We start from the raw sequence: 21680 nt of genomic DNA, 5'->3' as shown, positions 1-21680 counted from the left end.
GGCTTTCTCTATGAATAGGCAGGGGAATCAGGACTCACAGGCTTTCTCTATGACTGGGTGGAGGAAGCAGGACTCACAGGCTTTCTCTATGACTGGGCAGGGGAAGCAGGACTCACAGGCTTTCTCTATGACTGGGCAGGGGAAGCAGGACTCACAGGCTTTCTCTATGACTGGGTGGGGAAAGCAGGACTCACAGGCTTTCTCTATGACTGGGTAGGGAAAGCAGGACTCACAGGCTTTCTCTATGACTGGGTGGGGGAAGCAGGACCCACAGCTTTTCTCAGGCAGAAAAGTGATAGCATCCAGTGACTTGAATCTCAGTACCCAACTGTATAATTTGCCACTTATTAAAGCAATATATATTCTGGCAGATGACCACTAGATGGAGTGTGTGCTCCATGGTGCTGAGATCAGCCCAATTGTAATTACCAGTTAACTCTTTCCTGTGCAGGATCACCCCTCACCTTTGGGTGGTCTGGCTGGCGTGAGAAGGCTGTGTAGATCTGGCTGAGGGCGCCCCTCTTCTGGGCATCAATCGTTTCCTCCTTATGTATATGGTCAAGTTCTGCACATCTGCATCCAAATAGCAAAGTCATTTCACCAGGATTTAGACCTGCAAGAGAGAAAAGATCCATGGAGGGAGGGAATGTGGATAATGGGCCCCTGGGTCAGGGGCCACTCATTCTACCTAAGCTGCTTAAACAGGAGACCTGTTCATCCTTATAAGATTTATCTGGACTGAAATGTAAAGAAAAAACCTCAAAAAGAAAGCATCAACCTGCGGTGCCCGGCCGTGGTGCCTCACATTGGTGGAGACTGACTACTTACTGGCCACTAATGACAACTTCCCTACAAGGTTGTCAGAGTCTGTCACAGAGTGAGTGCTATTTCTTACCTTTATTTTCAATGTCATAAAGTCTCTGCTGCCAGAAGCCCCTGAAGGGCGCAATACCGGTCCCCGGCCCCACCAGAATACAGGGAGCCGAAATATCAGACGGTAGATTGAAAGTTGGAGCCCTGCACAAGATATATTATATCAGAAGGAGTATTCTTATACATAGGGGTAGTATTACAGTATTTATCTCATAGTAGACAGAAAGCAGTATTAAGTAGTTATATTCTTGTACATAGGAGCAGTATTATAGTAGTTATATTATTGTACATAGGAGCAGTATTATAGTAGTTATATTCTTGTACATAGGAGAGTATTATAGTAGTTATATTCTTGTACATAGGAGGCAGTATTATAGTAGTTATATTCTTCTACATAGGAGGCAGTATTATAGTAGTTATATTCTTGTACATAGGAGCAGTATTATAGTCGGTTATATTCTTGTACATAGGAACAGTATTATAGTAGTTATATTCTTGTACATAGAGCAGTATTATAGTAGTTATATTCTTCTACATAGGAGGCAGTATTATAGTAGTTTATATTCTTGTACATAGGAGCAGTATTATAGTAGTTATATTCTTGTACATAGGAGGCAGTATTATAGTATTATATTCTTGTACATAGGAGCAGTATTATAGGATTATATTCTTGTACATAGAGGCAGTATTATAGTAGTTATATTCTTGTACATAGGAGGCAGTATTATAGTAATTATATTCTTGTACATAGGAGGGAGTATTATAGTAGTTATATTCTTGTACATAGGAGGCAGTATTATAGTAGTTATATTCTTGTACATAGGAGGCAGAGTATAGTTTATATTCTTGTAATAGTGAGCAGTATTAATAGTAGTTATATTCTTGTACATATGAGCAGTATTATAGTAGTTATATTCTTGTACATAGGGAGGCAGTATTATAGTAGTTATATTCTTGTACTAGGAGCAGTATTATAGTAGTTATAGTCTTGTACATAGGCGCAGTATTATAGTAGTTATATTCTGTACATAGGAGGCAGTATTATCGTAGTTAATTCTTGTACATAGGAGCAGTATTATAGTAGTTATATTCTTGTACATAGGAGGCAGTATTATAAGTAGTTATATTTTGTACATAGGAGCAGTATTATAGTAATTATATTCTTGTACATAGGAGCAGTATTATAGTAGTTATATTCTTGTACATAGGAGGCAGTAATTATAGTAGTTATATTCTTGTACATAGGAGCAGTATTATAGTAGTTATATTCTTGTTACATAGGAGCAGCTATTATAGTAGTATATTCTGTACATAGAGCAGTATTATAGTAGTTATATTCTTGTACATAGGAGGCAGTATTATAGTAGTTATATTCTTGTACATAGGAGCAGTATTATAGTAGTTATATCTTGTACATAGGAGCAGTATTATAGTAGTTATATTCTTGTACATAAGGAGCAGTATTATAGTAGTTATATTCTTGTACATAGGAGCTAGATATTATAGTAGTTATATTCTTGTACATAGGAGCAGTATTATAGTAGTTATATTCTTGTACATAGGAGGCAGTATTATAGTAGTTATATTCTTGTACATAGGAGGCAGTATTATAGTAGTTATATTCTTGTACATAGGAGCAGTATTATAGTAGTTATATTCTTGTACATAGGAGCAGTATTATAGTAGTTATATTCTTGTACATAGGAGGCAGTATTATAGTAGTTATATTCTTGTACATAGGAGCAGTATTATAGTAGTTATATTCTTGTACATAGGAGCAGTATTATAGTAGTTATATTCTTGTACATAGGAGCAGTATTATAGTAGTTATATTCTTGTACATAGGAGCAGTATTATAGTAGTTATATTCTTGTACATAGGAGCAGTATTATAGTAGTTATATTCTTGTACATAGGAGCAGTATTATAGTAGTTATATTCTTGTACATAGGAGGCAGTATTATAGTAGTTATATTCTTGTACATAGGAGGCAGTATTATAGTAGTTATATTCTTGTACATAGGAGCAGTATTATAGTAGTTATATTCTTGTACATAGGAGCAGTATTATAGTAGTTATATTCTTGTACATAGGAGCAGTATTATAGTAGTTATATTCTTGTACATAGGAGCAGTATTATAGTAGTTATATTCTTGTACATAGGAGCAGTATTATAGTAGTTATATTCTTGTACATAGGAGCAGTATTATAGTAGTTATATTCTTGTACATAGGAGGCAGTATTATAGTAGTTATATTCTTGTACATAGGAGCAGTATTATAGTAGTTATATTCTTGTACATAGGAGCAGTATTATAGTAGTTATATTCTTGTACATAGGAGCAGTATTATAGTAGTTATACTCTTGTACATAGGAGCAGTATTATAGTAGTTATATTCTTGTACATAGGAGCAGTATTATAGTAGTTATATTCTTGTACATAGGAGCAGTATTATAGTAGTTATATTCTTGTACATAGGAGGCAGTATTATAGTAGTTATATTCTTGTACATAGGAGCAGTATTATAGTAGTTATATTCTTGTACATAGCAGTATTATAGTAGTTATATTCTTGTACATAGGAGCAGTATTATAGTAGTTATATTCTTGTACATAGGAGCAGTATTATAGTAGTTCTATTCTTGTCCATAGGAGGCAGTATTATAGTAGTTATATTCTTGTCCATAGGAGCAGTATTATAGTAGTTATATTCTTGTACATAGGAGGCAGTATTATAGTAGTTATACTCTTGTACATAGGAGCAGTATTATAGTAGTTATACTCTTGTACATAGGAGCAGTATTATAGTAGTTATATTCTTGTACATAGGAGGCAGTATTATAGTAGTTATACTCTTGTACATAGGAGCAGTATTATAGTAGTTATATTCTTGTACATAGGAGCAGTATTATAGTAGTTATATTTTTGTACATAGGAGCAGTATTATAGTAGTTATATTCTTGTACATAGGAGGCAGTATTATAGTAGTTATATTCTTGTACATAGGAGCAGTATTATAGTAGTTATATTCTTGTACATAGCAGTATTATAGTAGTTATATTCTTGTACATAGGAGCAGTATTATAGTAGTTATATTCTTGTACATAGGAGCAGTATTATAGTAGTTCTATTCTTGTCCATAGGAGGCAGTATTATAGTAGTTATATTCTTGTCCATAGGAGAGGATAGACGTGTGGTGCTGAGCTCCCTGCAGGGAGGGGGCATGGCTTCTGACCCAGGTGGAGGGGAGGGGAGCTGGGCTGATGATCCTGGGAAAGCCCAGAGCTTGGAGTGTGGCCTGCAGCATGGAGATCTTGGAAGCGATGATCTGGAAATGGTGGCTGGTGAGTCAACTGAAACTTGTAGTGCTTCTGGATTGAGTACAACTGTGACAAAGAAAAGTTTATTTAACCGCCTCCGGACCGCCTAACGCAGATGTGCGGTCCGGAGGCGGCAGCCCTGCGCAGAGTCACGCATATACGCGTCATCTCGCGAGAGCCGAGATTTCCTGTGAACGCGCGCACACAGGTGCGCGCGCTCACAGGAATGGAAGGTAAGCGAGTGGATCTCCAGCCTGCCAGCGGCGATCGCTGGCAGGCTGGAGATGTGATTTTTTTTAACCCCTAACAGGTATATTAGACACTGTTTTGATAACAGCGTCTAATATACCTGCTACCTGGTCCTCTGGTGGTCCCTTTTGTTTGGATCGACCACCAGAGGACACAGGTAGCTCAGCAAAGTACCACAAAACACTACACTACACCCCCCCCTGTCACTTATTAACCCCTTATGAACCCCTGATCACCCATGATCACCCCATATAGACTCCCTAATCACCCCCCTGTCATTGATCACCCCCCTGTCATTGATCACCCCCCTGTCAGGCTCCGTTCAGACGTCCGTATGATTTTTACGGATCCACGGATACATGGATCGGATCCGCAAAACACATACGGACGTCTGAATGGAGCCTTACAGGGGGGTGATCAATGACAGGGGGGTGATCACCCATATAGATTCCCTGATCACCCCCTGTCATTGATCACCCCCCTGTCATTGATCACCCCCCTGTAAGGCTCCATTCAGACGTCCGTATGATTTTTACGGATCCACGGATACATGGATCGGATCCGCAAAACGCATACGGAAGTCTGAATAGAGCCTTACAGGGGGGTGATCAATGCCAAGGGGGTGATCACCCATATAGATTCCCTGATCACCCCCTGTCATTGATCACCCCCCTGTCATTGATCACCCCCCTGTAAGGCTCCATTCAGACGTCCGTATGATTTTTACGGATCCACGGATACCTGGATCGGATCCGCAAAACGCATACGGACGTTTGAATGGAGCCTTACAGGGGGGTGATCAATGACAGGCGGGTGATCAATGACAGGGGGTGATCACCCATATAGATTCCCTGATCACCCCCTGTCATTGATCACCCCCCTGTAAGGCTCCATTCAGACGTCCGTATGCGTTTTGCGGATCCGATCCATGTATCCGTGGATCCGTAAAAATCATACGGACGTCTGAATGGAGCCTTACAGGGGGGTGATCAATGACAGGGGGGTGATCACCCCATATAGACTCCCTGATCACCCCCCTGTCATTGATCACCCCCCTGTCATTGATCACCCCCCCTGTAAGGCTCCATTCAGACATTTTTTTTGGCCCAAGTTAGCGGAAATTGTTTTTTTTTTGTTTTTGTTTTTTCTTACTAAGTCTCATATTCCACTAACTTGTGTCAAAAAATAAAATCTCACATGAACTCGCCATACCCGTCACGGAATCCAAATGCTTAAATTTTTTAGACATTTGGATCCCAGACTTCTTCTCACGCTTTAGGGCCCCTAAAATGCCAGGGCAGTATAAATACCCCACATGTGACCCCATTTCGGAAAGAAGACACCCCAAGGTATTCGCTGAGGGGCATATTGAGTCCATGAAAGATTGAAATTTTTGTCCCAAGTTAGCGGAAAGGGAGACTTTGTGAGAAAATACAAAAAAATAATCAATTTCCGCTAACTTGTGCCAAAAAAATTTGTCTACAAATACCAACTTTGTATAAAAAAAATTGGAAAAGTTGTCTTTTGCCAAGATATTTCTCTCACCCAGCATGGGTATATGTAAAATGACACCCCAAAACACATTCCCCAACTTCTCCTGAGTACGGCGATACCACATGTGTGACACTTTTTTGCAGCCTAGGTGGGCAAAGGGACCCACATTCCAAAGTGCACCTTTCGGATTTCACCGGTCATTTTTTACAGATTTTGATTGCAAACTACTTCTCACACATATGGGCCCCTAAAATGCCAGGGCAGTATAACTACCCCACAAGTGACCCCATTTTGGAAAGAAGACACCCCAAGGTATTTTGTGATGGGCATAGTGAGTTCATGGAAGTTTTTATTTTTTGTCACAAGTTAGTGGAATATGAGACTTTGTAAGAAAAAAAAATCATCATTTTCCGCTAACTTGTGACAAAAAATAAAAAGTTCTATGAACTCATTATGCCCATCAGTGAATACCTTAGGGTGTCTACTTTCCGAAATGGGGTCATTTGTGGGGGTGTTTCTACTGTCTAGGCATTGTAGAACCTCAGGAAACATGACAGGTGCTCAGAAAGTCAGAGCTGCTTCAAAAAGCGGAAATTCACATTTTTGTACCATAGTTTGTAAACGCTATAACTTTTACCCAAACCATTTTTTTTTTTACCCAAACCTATTTTTTTTTATCAAAGACATGTAGAACTATAAATTTAGCGAAAAATTTATATATGGATGTCGTTTTTTTTGCAAAATTTTACAGCTGAAAGTGAAAAATGTCATTTTTTTTGCTAAAAAATCGTTAAATTTCGATTAATAACAAAAAAAGTAAAAATGTCAGCAGCAATGAAATACCACCAAATGAAAGCTCTATTAGTGAGAAGAAAAGGAGGTAAAATTCATTTGGGTGGTAAGTTGTATGACCGAGCAATAAACGGTGAAAGTAGTGTAGTGCTGAAGTGTAAAAAGTGGCCTGGTCAATAAGGGGGTTTCAGCTAGCGGGGCTGAAGTGGTTAAACTGGAAAGGCGCATTTCTAAGTTAAGAGATGAGATAAAGACAGAGGCTGATCCCAAGAAGAAGCTGATGAAGTATGAATGCCTGGATGACTGCACACGTGAACTTGATATATTAAAAGATAAATTAGATAAAGGTAAAAACACAATACCTAAAGTGGAAAGCTGGGCAATGGAGAAAAAGAGGGAGGCCAGAGCCCAGAATGTGAAGATAAAGGAAATCATAGAAATAAAAAGTAAAGATTACGGCAATGTGCATAATATGGTGAAGCAAGGAAGCCCTCAGAGATGTGTGGGTGCAGCGCCTGGAGGGTCACTGCTTTCAGGGTCACTATGTATGGGGTCTGAGCAGTCAGTCTCTGAAAATGCTGGGAATACTATGGAGCAAAGTGAGCCATCCAACAAGGAGTTAATTGCAGTGGACTCAGCTTGTAACTCTGGTGAAGTGAATGAGAACAGCAATCCTGTGTGTGAGCAGGAGAGCGCTTCATGTATGGACATTGTGACTGAGACCCCGCTCAGTGCTGTGGAGGAGACCCCGCTCAGTGCTGTGGAGGAGACCCCGCTCAGTGCTGTGACTGAGACCCCGCTCAGTGCTGTGGAGGAGACTCCGCTCAGTGCTGTGGAGGAGACCCCGCTCAGTGCTGTGACTGAGACCCCGCTCAGTGCTGTGGAGGAGACTCCGCTCAGTGCTGTGGATGAGACGCCGCTCAGTGCTGTGGATGAGACGCCGCTCAGTGCTGTGGAGGAGACCCCGCTCAGCGCTGTGGAGGAGACCCCGCTCAGCGCTGTGGAGGAGACCCCGCTCAGTGCTGTGGAGGAGACCCCACTCAGTGCTGTGGAGGAAACCCCGCTCAGTGCTGTTATTGAGACCCCGCTCAGCGCTGTGGAGGAGACCCCGCTCAGCGCTGTGGATGAGACCCGGCTCAGTGCTGTGGAGGAGACCCGGCTCAGTGCTGTGGAGGAGACCCCGCTTAGTGCTGTGGAGAAGACCCCGCTCAGTGCTGTGGAGAAGACCCCGCTCAGCGCTGTGGAGGAGACCGCGCTCAGTGCTGTGGATGAGACCCCGCTCAGAGCTGTGGAGGAGACCCCGCTCAGCGCTGTGGAGGAGACCCCGCTCAGTGCTGTGGAGAAGACCCCGCTCAGCGCTGTGGAGGAGACCCCGCTCAGTGCTGTGGAGGAGACCCCGCTCAGTGCTGTGGAGGAGAGCCCGCTCAGAGCTGTGGAGGAGACCCTGCTCAGTGCTGTGGAGGAGACCCCGCTCAGTGCTGTGGAGGAGACCCCGCTCAGTGCTGTGGAGGAGACCCCGCTCAGTGCTGTGATTGAGACCCCGCTCAGTGCTGTGGAGGAGACCCCGCTCAGTGCTGTGGATGAGACCCCGCTCAGTGCTGTGGAGGAGACCCCGCTCAGTGCTGTGGAGGAGACCCCGCTCAGTGCTGTGGAGGAGACCCCGCTCAGTACTGTGGAGGAGACCCCGCTCAGTGCTGTGGAGGAGACCCCGCTCAGTGCTGTGATTGAGACCCCGCTCAGTGCTGTGGATGAGACCCCGCTCAGTGCTGTGGATGAGACCCCGCTCAGTGCTGTTATTGAGACCCCGCTCAGTGCTGTTATTGAGACCCCGCTCAGTGCTGTGGAGGAGACCCCGCTCAGTGCTGTGGAGGAGACCCCGCTCAGTGCTGTGGAGGAGACCCCGCTCAGTGCTGTGGATGAGACCCCGCTCAGTGCTGTGATTGAGACCCCGCTCAGTGCTGTGGATGAGACCCCGCTCAGTGCTGTTATTGAGACCCCGCTCAGTGCTGTTATGGAGGTCAGTATACAGGACCCTCAGCCGTCCACAGTGTCAGCTGCACAGCAGTCTGGAGCAGACACAGGTGGATCTGCAGGACAATCTGGAGTCAGTAAGCCTGTAGAGGAGAGGCCCAGCACTGATCCTCCTGCTGACCGTCCACAATTCAGGAGATTGTTCTCCAATGTTACAAGGCCGGCAAACCCGCCACCTCAGAGGAGGAACGCTGTACGGATTAAATATACGGGTCCAGAAGAAGACCTCCCCTCCAGACTGTACATAGGGAAAGTTCTTCTGAAGGACTTCATGAAATTTAAGGCCTCTGAGGTGTACGCCCTGATCCATATCCCCTCCAGCAGGATCTATGACATCAGCTTTAAGCTTCAGTATGATTTGGACTTATTCTGGAACATATACAATGACACGAAATAACTGTCAATCTGGGAGCATCTACAGGTGATCCAGCTGTCCAAGCCTCAGGTAGTGAAGGCCACCATCTTGTTCCAGTCTGAGGTGGTGGCGCTGGCAGATCTGGAGCACTGGCTGAGCAGACAGTGTCTGTTGAAGAGTCATCCCGTAAAAATCTATGATGAGGAAGACATCTGGAATGGCGGATACACCGTGATGATACAACTAGCGCAGAACAATGGTGTGACCAGACATCTGCCACACTCCTTCTACCTGGGCTCAGAGAGAGGGATATGCTACTACCCCGGTCAGCCGTGGCTGTGTCACAGATGTGGGGGCAGGCACCTCGCCATCAACTGCTCCCGTATTAAGTGCTCATTTTGTGGACAGTTTGGTCATTCAAAGGACTACTGTACAGGTCCAGTCATCTGTAACCTGTGTTTAGGATCTGGTCATACGTTCCGGGAATGTCCGCATGTAGATCATAATAAAGGCAGTGATGAGATCTTCTCAGAGGCCATGGAGGAAGGTCAGGAGGATGTCACTGCAAGAGCAGATACAACCCCAGAAACTGGTAATCGTCCTGCTGAAGTAATGCAAAGTACTAGTGACCCTGCTGTAGAGAGTGGTGACCCTCCTGATGCACTACAAGTACCGGCAGAGTTGGAGACTGATAGCCAAACTACTCCATTACAAGTACCAACATCTGCTGAACCACAAGTACCAGCTATTGAAAAGGCTTTGAAATCCAGAAATCCTGCTGTGGAAACTAAAGTACCATCTGTAGCACTACAAGTACCAGCCACTGAAGAGAATTCTCATCTGCAGAGTAAAGTGACCAGTAAACCAGTTGCCAAACCACCTAAAAAACTGCCCTCTACGTCTACAAAGCCTGATGGTCCAGCTGCAGGGCTCAGGAAGCTCAGGAGGTCCTCTGTGGATGAAGAGGGGTTCCAGACTGTAAAAAGAAAGAACAGCGCTACAGCAAAGAAAACCCCGGATCCGCCAGTGCTGGCCATAACCTCCGGGCAGTATGGGGCGATAGGGGAAGAAGAGTCAGAAGAAAAGATTGAAATGGACTATGTTTCTTCACATAACCCTGATGGTGACCCTCTGGAAGATGAACCTGACCCTCCAGTGTCCACCAAAAGATGGGGTTCTAAAGGTCACAGTAGTGGAAGGAGAAAAAAGAGTAAGAAAACTAAGTGACCTGGATGAGGCTGAGAATCTACCAACGTCTGTCTCAGGAGAGATCTGACATCTTCTTCTTACAGGAGGAATTTCTCATTTTGTAAGAGTTCTGAGCTGAAGCTGTGGAGTCGTCTGTTTAAGAACCAGATCCAGCAGTTTGTCTCTGTGTGGTCGGTAGGTGACCCCATTAAGAGGATCTCGGGGCGCATTAAGAATAACGTTTCCTGGTACGCGGTACAAATAATTAGCAAGATCATTAAATGGAAAATCTTATATGGTGAGGAAAAGCAGTTCAGTAGGAAGGAGATGTATAAGAACCTGCTGATATCTCAGTTTAGTGCCCATATTCAGCTGAGGAACGCCCCGAACCTGGATGTAAAACAGGCTGTGAAAATCCTGGAGGACCCCAGAGTCCCCGCTCACATGAAGGATGTGTCATGGCTGGCATTTCATGGTAAAATGTATGTCAGGGACAATCTAAAGTGTAGAAATGTGCTAGACAGATCCTGCCCTAGAGAGCAATGCCGTCAGGTACTGGAGACCATGGAGCATCTTCTGCTGGACTGTCCGTTCAGTGTCCAGGTATGGGAGGCCGTGTCAATGTCCCTTCAGTTACCACATCTAGTGGGGCAGCCGTATAATCAGCTCTTGTATGGAGACTTCCCCCCAGATCTCAGACAATACAGCAGAAGTTCCCTGTATGTAGTGAATGTGGTGACCATGTACCATCTGTGGTGTGCGCGGTGCTGCCTGGTCATCAACAGAGAGCTCCTGACCTGTGATAAAATCTCATATAATATCCTGGAAAGTCTGAAGATGATATATAAGAAAGACCTGAAAAATAACCGCAATAACATGTACTGGAGGAACATCCATGTGTCAGCAATTGTATAATGTGTTGTGATGTTTATTATCAAAGTGATGTCACTTTATATTTATTATTCTTTTCTATGATTTTATTGTAATATTTTGTTGCCTGTTTTTAAATATAAAGATCATTATAGTAGTTATATTCTTGTACATAGAAGGCAGTATTATAGCAGTTATATTCTTGTACATAGGAGCAGTATTATAGTAGTTATATTCTTGTACATAGGAGCAGTATTATAGTAGTTATATTCTTGTACATAGGAGCAGTATTATAGTAGTTATATTCTTATACATAGGAGGCAGTATTATAGTAGTTATATTCTTGTACATAGGAGCAGTATTATTGTAGTTATATTCTTGTACATAGAAGGCAGTATTATAGTAGTTATATTCTTGTACACAGGAGCAGTATTATAGTAGTTATATTCCTGTGCATAGGAGGCGGTATTATAGTAGTTATATTCTTGTACATAGGAGCAGTATTATAGTAGTTATATTCTTGTACATAGGAGCAGTATTATAGTAGTTATATTCTTGTACATAGGAGGCAGTATTATAGTAGTTATATTCTTGTACATAGGAGCAGTATTATAGTAGTTATATTCTTGTACATAGGAGCAGTATTATAGTAGTTATATTCTTGTACATAGGAGCAGTATTATAGTAGTTATATTCTTGTACATAGAGGCAGTATTATAGTAGTTATATTCTTGTACATAGGAGGCAGTATTATAGTAGTTATATTCTTGTACATAGGAGCAGTATTATAGTAGTTATATTCTTGTACATAGGAGGCAGTATTATAGTAGTTATATTCTTGTACATAGGAGCAGTATTATAGTAGTTATATTCTTGTACATAGGAGGCAGTATTATAGTAGTTATATTCTTGTACATAGAGGCAGTATTATAGTAGATATATTCTTGTACATAGGAGCAGTATTATAGTAGTTATATTCTTGTACATAGAAGGCAGTATTATAGTAGTTATATTCTTGTACATAGGAGGCAGTATTATAGTAGATATATTCTTGTATATAGGAGCAGTATTATAGTAGTTATATTCTTGTACATAGGAGGCAGTATTATAGTAGTTATATTCTTGTACATAGAGGCAGTATTATAGTAGTTATATTCTTGTACATAGGAGGCAGTATTATAGTAGTTATATTCTTGTACATAGGAGCAGTATTATAGTAGTTATATTCTTGTACATAGGAGGCAGTATTATAGTAGTTATATTCTTGTACATAGGAGCAGTATTATAGTAGTTATATTCTTGTACATAGGAGGCAGTATTATAGTAGTTATATTCTTGTACATAGAGGCAGTATTATAGTAGATATATTCTTGTACATAGGAGCAGTATTATAGTAGTTATATTCTTGTACATAGAAGGCAGTATTATAGTAGTTATATTCTTGTACATAGGAGGCAGTATTATAGTAGATATATTCTTGTATATAGGAGCAGTATTATAGTAGTTATATTCTTGTACATAGGAGGCAGTATTATAGTAGTTATATTCTTGTACATAGAGGCAGTATTATAGTAGTTATATTCTTGTACATAGGAGGCAGTATTATAGTAGTTATATTCTTGTACATAGGAGCAGTATTATAGTAGTTATATTCTTGTACATAGGAGGCAGTATTATAGTAGTTATATTCTTGTACATAGGAGCAGTATTATAGTAGTTATATTCTTGTACATAGGAGCAGTATTATAGTAGTTATATTCTTGTACATAGGAGGCAGTATTATAGTAGTTATATTCTTGTACATAGAGGCAGTATTATAGTAGTTATAGTCTTGTACATAGGAGCAGTATTATAGTAGTTATATTCTTGTACATAGGAGCAGTATTATAGTAGTTATATTCTTGTACATAGGAGGCAGTATTATAGTAGTTATATTCTTGTACATAGAGGCAGTATTATAGTAGATATATTCTTGTACATAGGAGCAGTATTATAGTAGTTATATTCTTGTATATAGGAGCAGTATTATAGTAGTTATATTCTTGCACATAGGAGGCAGTATTATAGTAGTTATATTCTTGTACATAGGAGGCAGTATTATAGTAGATATATTCTTGTATATAGGAGCAGTATTATAGTAGTTATATTCTTGTACATAGGAGGCAGTATTATAGTAGTTATATTCTTGCACATAGGAGGCAGTATTATAGTAGTTATATTCTTGTATATAGGAGCAGTATTATAGTAGTTATATTCTTGTACATAGGAGGTAGTATTATAGTAGATATATTCTTGTACATAGGAGCAGTATTATAGTAGTTATACTCTTGTACATAGGAGGCAGTATTAAAGTAGTTAAATTCTTTTACATAGGAGCAGTATTATAGTAGTTATACTCTTGTACATAGGAGGCAGTATTATAGCAGTTATATTCTTGTACATAGGAGCAGTATTATAGTAGTTATACTCTTGTACATAGGAGGCAGTATTACAGTAGTTATATTCTTGTACATAGGAGGCAGTATTATAGTAGTTATATTCTTGTACATAGGAGGCAGTATTATAGTAGGTATATTCTTGTACATAGGAGCAGTATTATAGTAGTTATATTCTTGTACATAGGAGGCAGTATTATAGTAGTTATATTCTTGTAGATAGGAGCAGTATTATAGTAGTTATATTCTTGTACATAGGAGCAGTATTATAGTAGTTATATTCTTGTACACAGGAGGAAGTATTATAGTAGTTAAATTCTTGTACACAGGAGGAAGTATTATAGTAGTTATATTCTTGTACATAGCAGCAGTATTATAGTAGTGTAAGAAGGTACAAGGATCGTGGATGATAGGTAGGTGTCATCGAGGTTCCTGGCCTCGGTGAAGTAAGAGCCGTTTTTTATGTGTCAGCAGCAGTTGCTGTTTGATGCGTTGATACTTAGTCTGGCTGTAATAGCTGATCCAGGACGGCTCTTACTGGGAGTAGTCAAAGTGCTGGGTGGGTGACTACTCCTCATGTTCCAGGCCAGGTTTTGCCAAGCATAAAAACCAGCCAGCACTGCCAGGTGAAGAGGATTACCTACGTCTGACAGTGGAGCTCAGGTGGTCTCTGTGCTGGGATCTGAGGCTTTGTGCCGGACTGGAGGGCTGAGACCCATGTGCAGGGGAACAGGCCCCCTAAAGTCTGCTGTGGACTACTGGAGGCAGAACTGCCAACAAGGTGACTTGTGCAATATGAACTTTCTATTGTGTGTGACTTAACACCAAGACTGCAAAGTGACATGTTGTTTTATGCCACTGCCGCAAGTGTGAATAAACACTGAAGTTTGAGTTAAGAACTTGTATTTTGCCTCTGTACTGCGTCCGCTTACCCCGTCTACCAGAGCGAAACCCCGCAGTAGTTTTTTATATACTCATACATAGGGGGCAGTGTTGTAATAGTTATATTCTTGTATGTAGGGGCAGTATTATAACAATTTCATCTTACCCTCTCACAAAACAAGGCACGTGTGATCCAGGGGTCAGCTGGTCCAGCCATGTTGAGCAAATGCCGTAATGAAGAGGACCTTTGTTTTCTACAGAACATGATGAGATCGAGGTTAAGATGATTATAATAGACACGTAGAAGTTCTTGTATGGATTATCGCTCAGGAGATTTGGGTATACAGTGTATTTATTCATGAAGCCATTTTTTTCACAAATTTACATTTTAAAGGGACGGTGACTAGGCAGTGTGAACACTGTGCCATATTCATTATCCTATTAGTTCAGTTAAGTACACCTACTCCCCAAAAACATACAGGTAAGTGTTTGGCTCTCAGCAGCCACCATTTTTAACACCACTGAAGCAGAAACGTAATACTGTTACTAAGACCCCCCACCTTTCCCCCTTCCAGTAGATGCTCACCCTGCGTGTGATACGACACCACTGCCACCGTCAGGTGGATCTGGTCGGGGTAGGCCTCCAAGGAGGAGCTGATGGAGTAATATCGTGGCTGGAGGAGTGGAAGCTGTGTGAGCAGAAGTGAGCTGGGGACACTGATGGACCGGAATTCGTCCAGCACCTCCAATATGGTCGGGCACCGGTACCACTTCCACTCTTCGTACTGACGGGCATCCTGTGAAAGGTTCAAATAATATCCTGGTTATCATATTGTTCCTCATATGTTTGTCGAATAAGTCAGTAGACAAGTCCAAGTGCCTAATTTGGTGGGAATCATGTTCTGGGGCATATGAAGGCTCAGCTCTATATAATAGACTGGAGGTTTCTCACAAGCCCATATTTCGAGGGGTTATCTATAGGAGCCCATACTGATAAGGAGACAAGAGGCATATACAGTATGTAAGTCAAAGGTGTATGTACTATAGAGGCAGCCATTACATCAGCTTTCTGCTAACTGAGAGGGTGGGGCCAAAGTAATGACAGCCCCACCCTCTGCTCCTCATGGGCGGTATTAACTTGAGCAGCTTCCTCTGTTCCTAAGCACCATGATTTATGTAAACATGGAAGAGGGGTGGCTTGAGTCTGAATTTATTAAGTACTTAATCTACCACAGTCCGAGTCGTACCTGGCTCAGGGTCTCCAACTTCTGTCGTTCATCCGGATCCTCGCATAGGACGCTAAGCAGCTGCAGGAATTGGGGTGTCGGGGGCGTAGTAATGTCCAGGTAATTAGTCAGTGCTTGATGCAGTGTACAAGGTGGTATTCTGGTCTCGGAGACCCAGGTATCGTTACTACTGCTGACCAGGCCTGTGAGCAGAAGAATACAGAGCCTTAGATAGTGACTGCAGCAGTAAGGACGCTCAGGCCGGGGCAGCTCATACTTACTTTGGCCCAAGTCTTTGGCCATGATTTGTACTTGTACAGTGTCATTAGAGGCTGGAGGATCTTCCACACGCTCCAGCAAAGCCAGCACCAGTTCCTCTCGGTTACATGGGAACACACCCAGGTGGTCTCCAGGAGAATATTTTAGTTCACTCTGGCCCTCTGTGTTTAGCTTGACCAAGATGGTTGAACGGCTGTGGTTAGGAAAGATGAAGAAGATAAGGGACATATGATGGAGATCTAAAGCCTACCTATTACCAGTACTCACTCACAGATATCTCATAAAGGGGACAGGGGAGTCTGGAGAGAACAGAGGGCTCTGCAAGGAACAGAGGGTTCTGAACGGGCACAGATATCTGGAGGGGGCAGAGGGGTTTGAAAAGAACAGAGGGGTCTGCAAGAGCATAGAGGAGTCAGAAGGGAGTCAGAGGTATCTAGGGGGAGACAGATGTGTCTGGAGAAAACAAAGGGGTATGGAAGGGCACAGAGGAGACTGGAGGGAGAGGAATCTGGAGAGGACAGAGGTGTCTGGAAGAGGACGGAGGAATGTAGAGGGGACATAAGTGTCTAGAGGGGACTAAGACGTCTGGAGAGGATAGAGGAGTCTGAAAAGGACTGAGGAGTCTAGAGGGTGTCAGAGGTATCTGGAGGGAGACACAGGAATTTGCAGGGACAGAGGCATCTGGAGGGGATAGAGGAGTCTGGAGAAGACATAGGAGTGTGGAGGAAGACAGAGAAATGTAGAGGGGACAGAGGTATCTGGAGGGCAAAGAGGAATATGGAAGGGAACAGAGGAGTTTGGAAGGACACAGAGGAGTTTGGAGGGTCACAGAGGAGTTTGGAGGGGCACAGAGGAGTTTGGAAGGACACAGAGGAGTTTGGAGGGGCACAGAGGAGTTTAGAGGGGCACAGAGGAGTTTGGAGGGGCACAGAGGAGTTTGGAAGGGCACAGAGGAGTTTGGAGGGGCACAGAGGAGTTTGGAAGGGCACAGAGGAGTTTGGAGGGGCACAGAGGAGTTTGGAAGGGCACAGAGGAGTTTGGAAGGTCACAGAGGAGTTTGGAGGGACACAGAGGAGTTTGGAGGGGCACAGAGGAGTTTGGAAGGGCACAGAGGAGTTTGGGGGGACACAGAGGAGTTTGGAGGGACACAGAGGAGTTTGGAAGGGCACAGAGGAGTTTGGAGGGACACAGAGGAGTTTGGACGGGCACAGAGGAGTTTGGAGGGGCACAGAGGAGTTTGGAAGGGCACAGAGGAGTTTGGAGGGGCACAGAGGAGTTTGGAAGGGCACAGAGGAGTTTGGGGGGACACAGAGGAGTTTGGAGGGGCACAGAGGAGTTTGGAAGGGCACAGAGGAGTTGGAGGGACACAGAGGAGTTTGGAGGGACACAGAGGAGTTTGGAGGGGCACAGAGGAGTTTGGAGGGACACAGAGGAGTTTGAAAGGGCACAGAGGAGTTTGGAGGGGCACAGAGGAGTTTGGAGGGGCACAGAGGAGTTTGGAGGGGCACAGAGGAGTTTGGGGGGACACAGAGGAGTTTGGAGGGGCACAGAGGAGTTTGGAAGGGCACAGAGGAGTTTGGAGGGACACAGAGGAGTTTGGAAGGGCACAGAGGAGTTTGGAAGGACACAGAGGAGTTTGGAGGGACACAGAGGAGTTTGGGGGGACACAGAGGAGTTTGGAGGGGCACAGAGGAGTTTGGAAGGGCACAGAGGAGTTTGGAGGGACACAGAGGAGTTTGGAGGGACACAGAGGAGTTTGGAGGGACACAGAGGAGTTTGGAAGGGCACAGAGGAGTTTGGAGGGGCACAGAGGAGTTTGGAGGGACACAGAGGAGTTTGGAGGGGCACAGAGGAGTTTGGCAGCGGTTTACTCCCCTCTACTCATTAAAAACATTTGCAACTTCAGAAACCCCCTTCATACAGATTTAATCAAGCCTGCAGAGAGTATTGTATGCCAGATAAAAATTCTCCATGAAGTGAGCTTGCGGTGGGCTTCTGCTTTTACACAGAAGCCAATCTGATGAAATGGAGCTTCATTTTGAAGAAGATGATATCAGACCACCGCAGACTCCACTAGAAAAAGGAGCTAAGCTGCAGTCACTGATCATAGCTGTGTCTTAAAGGAGCAAAGATTAAAAAAAACAGCCGACACAACGGTGACACATCCTGTCTCCTGTACCCGCCCTATGCCATCCTGTCCACACACATGAGCCATCGTGCTGCTCCTCACCCGGACTTCTCGTTCTGTAAATTCTCCTTTGAAATGAATGTCGTCTCATAGACCTTCCTTCTGTGCACCTGACAAAGACCTGAGGGAAGAGCAAATGAAACAAAACCCCTCAGATCAGATTCAAAAAATTCAGAAATACGAAAAAGGTAAAAGAAAAAAAGTCATCCCCTGGAATAAAAGAAAATCCCTGTGAAAACCGTGAGAAATAAAACCCGATTCCACAAAGACTCAGCCGTCCCGCATACTGGTAGATGTGGCTTCGCTACATTGTATCACAGCATGGCGTAAAGAGGAAGGTCTGTGCAGACACTGGGCTATCCTGTGAATGCAGCTCTGGAGGTGATTGGAGTATGACATGATGTCACTCAAGACCAGTGTGAGATAAATCTAAAATAAATGGTGATTACCGGTAACCAGGTCCGGAGAGGAGGCCTGGATGGACAAGCGGTACTTGGACCTCTGCCAGCTGCCCTTTGCTTCGAAAAAGTCAGGGACATTCAAGTTGTTCTCATCGCCAACGCAGAATGTGTCACAGGCGGCCTGAGGAGAAGGAGAAATAGCGAGATCAGCCCATCTACTGGGATATTACCTGCTACCTACGCAGTCCAGGCTCAAGAGACAATTCGGCTCTGCTACATGTGTTCTCAATTTTCGGTTGCAGTGAACAGGTTAATGACCCCGCACTGGGCAGGTGGACGGGGGAGCGCAGGACAAGCATGACTCCGTGTGGGTCCCTCCCTCCTTATCGCTCTCCATTTCCCCCTCTCAGTGGCAGGAAAGGAAAGCGATTGTGATAGAGGGGCCGCAGTGTTTATCCAACATGGCTCAGGACAGACCCTCCCTTATACGAGGCCAGGAGGAAACCGCGTGTCACAGCCTAGACCTGAGGCCTGAGCAGAAGAAATAAGAACCAAGCCACCATGTAAATACCGCAGTCATCATATCTTATCTTCTACTCCGCTTACAACCAAAGCTGCGTTCACAATTCCGCTTATTCCCTGCAACGAATGCCTTGGGGGAGCACAGACGATAATTAAATGTTAGTTCTAATTTGTTAGGTCACAAGTATGACGCAAAACCCAATCAGTAGAATACTGAATGCAGCTCTGAGTGTGACTGGAGGAGAAGTTATCGAGCAGATGGAGCCAAGCGGTTTATGATTTTGCTCTAAATCCATTTTTTCTTCTCTTCGCTGACGTCATTTCTCATCCACCCCTCTGAGGGGATGACTGGACCCCATTGTCTGTCTTATCTCCTTGTAGATAAGGATGGGTGGTCTATGTCTAGGTGACTAATGACTTCCATCCTCACTCCCTGCGAGGACCAGATTGTGAAATGTGTAAACGGGACAGTGGATTTTTTTTTTTCTTTATGCTCTTTTAAAAAATTTTTGCCATATGTCTTATATTTTTTTTTTTTATAGGGGACGGCTTTCCATGTAAAATGCACTGAGATGTACTGCAGTTTTTAGACTGTCCACTAGATGTCAGCACAACACGTTACAATCCAGGCTAGAAAGGAACACCATCTTACTTTACACCCTGCTGTAAAAGAAATGTGATTGTCTTAAGGCAACTTTAACTTACAGATCCAGGTAATCAAAGGCCAGGGACTCGCTGCTGGACAACCTCAAACAGGATGTTAAATTGCTTCCATATCAACCAGACTGTCAAAGTCGCTAACAGCAGAGAAAAGCTGGCATTCTTCATCTCAGCCTGCCCTATTAATCAGATTTATTTTAAGGTGGAGGGGCGCTGTGTATGAAGCCACGTCTGGCGGTGACTTCATTACCAAATGCACATTCCCTTCAAATCCTGAGCTGCTATATGAAATGTTTTCTTACCTTGAACACTGCCTTGGCCCAGGCACGGAAGGAGTCCTCTTGTCCACAGAGGTCATCACCCTCCCCCATCTGCAAGATACGCTCTCCACCCAGCTCCTCCAGTCGGGTGTCCACTGCATGTCCAAAGGCACAGAAATGGGGGTAGGCTCGAGAACCCAGGCCGAACACGGAGAACCTGGAGGTCACGGATGGAGATTTTTAATTTTCAAATAGTAACAATACATTTACCACAATGCAATGCGACCAGGGCCCCAAGTAAACCGATCCCCGAAATTACCTGAGTATTGCATACAAATGGCAAATCAATCGGCTTTCATATGTGACAAAATGTGACAAAGCAAATTGCAAAGTGTATCTTAATATTGGAAAATGCAACTTCCTTTATTAACTACTAGACAGGACCGTGGAATATTACCTGAGCGTCCCCAGGGGCCCTGCGCTGTCAGTGTTACTAGACTCTTTGCGTTTGTTCTTCCAGGTTGCAACGAGTTGATCCGTCTGGGACACACTGTTAAAACGCGTCTTGTAGCTTCTGCACAATTAGAAATAAGAAGAAATTGGAACATGGTAATTATTATCTATAGGAAAGGAGGAGAACAGCCCCAGAAAAAGTCTGTGAAGGTTCTCATTTATCCAGGTCATGGTATATATCTGTAAAGAATAAATCAAGGCAACTGGACGTACTGTAGATTTCTTGAAAACGTTTTTGTACAATCACTCAGAATTGAGAAAGCTCGCTGGAAGAACGAGTGAAACGTTTTCAAGAAATCTACAGTACGTCCAGTTGCCTTGATTTATTCTTTACAGATATAAGCCCCACAAAAAGCTACTTCCTCAAATAACTACTATAAAACTGCTCCTATGTACAAGAATATAACTACTATAATACTGCTCCTATGTATAAGAATATAACTACTATAATACTGCTCCTATGTACAAGAATATAACTACTATAATACTGCTCCTATGTATAAGAATATAACTACTATAATACTGCCTCCTATGTACAAGAATATAACTACTATAATACTGCTCCTATGTACAAGAATATAACTACTATAATACTGCTCCTATGTACAAGAATATAACTACTATAATACTGCTCCTATGTACAAGAATATAACTACTATAATACCGCTCCTATGTACATTTATATAACTACTATAATACTGCCTCCTATGTACAAGAATATGACTACTATAATACTGCTCTTATGTACAAGAATATAACTACTATAATACTGCTCCTATGTACAAGAATATAACTACTATAATACTGCTCCTATGTACAAGAATATAACTACTATAATACCGCCTCCTATATACAAGAATATAACTACTATAATACTGCCTCCTATGTACAAGAATATAACTACTATAATACTGCTCCTATGTATAAGAATATAACTACTATAATACTGCCTCCTATGTACAAGAATATAACTACTATAATACTGCTCCTATGTACAAGAATATAACTACTATAATACTGCTCCTATGTACAAGAATATAACTACTATAATACTGCTCCTATGTACAAGAATATAACTACTATAATACCGCTCCTATGTACATTTATATAACTACTATAATACTGCCTCCTATGTACAAGAAT

At 42.9% G+C, this 21680-nt stretch overlaps 1 protein-coding gene across 5 annotated transcripts in view; it reads right to left on the bottom strand.

The window, feature by feature from the left end:
- LOC122938595 (nitric oxide synthase, endothelial-like) overlaps positions 1 to 21680 on the bottom strand; it is an 80332-nt gene that overhangs the window by 4720 nt on the left and 53932 nt on the right. For all 5 annotated transcript variants that reach the window (XM_044294202.1, XM_044294201.1, XM_044294203.1 and 2 more), the window contains 10 exons: positions 20482 to 20598; positions 20067 to 20241; positions 18631 to 18763; positions 18224 to 18302; positions 15996 to 16186; positions 15736 to 15917; positions 15075 to 15285; positions 14655 to 14742; positions 896 to 1017; positions 465 to 613 (listed from right to left, as the gene is read on the bottom strand). In XM_044294202.1, the coding sequence (XP_044150137.1) occupies positions 465 to 613; positions 896 to 1017; positions 14655 to 14742; positions 15075 to 15285; positions 15736 to 15917; positions 15996 to 16186; positions 18224 to 18302; positions 18631 to 18763; positions 20067 to 20241; positions 20482 to 20598 (1447 nt within the window). The remainder of the gene's footprint in view (positions 1 to 464; positions 614 to 895; positions 1018 to 14654; positions 14743 to 15074; positions 15286 to 15735; positions 15918 to 15995; positions 16187 to 18223; positions 18303 to 18630; positions 18764 to 20066; positions 20242 to 20481; positions 20599 to 21680) is intronic.

Source organism: Bufo gargarizans, chromosome 5 (genome assembly GCF_014858855.1).
Source record: "Bufo gargarizans isolate SCDJY-AF-19 chromosome 5, ASM1485885v1, whole genome shotgun sequence".
Classification (NCBI taxonomy): Eukaryota; Metazoa; Chordata; class Amphibia; order Anura; family Bufonidae; genus Bufo; species Bufo gargarizans.
The sequence above is the reverse complement of the archived record's forward strand: the minus strand, read 5'-3'. Positions and strand labels throughout refer to the sequence as shown.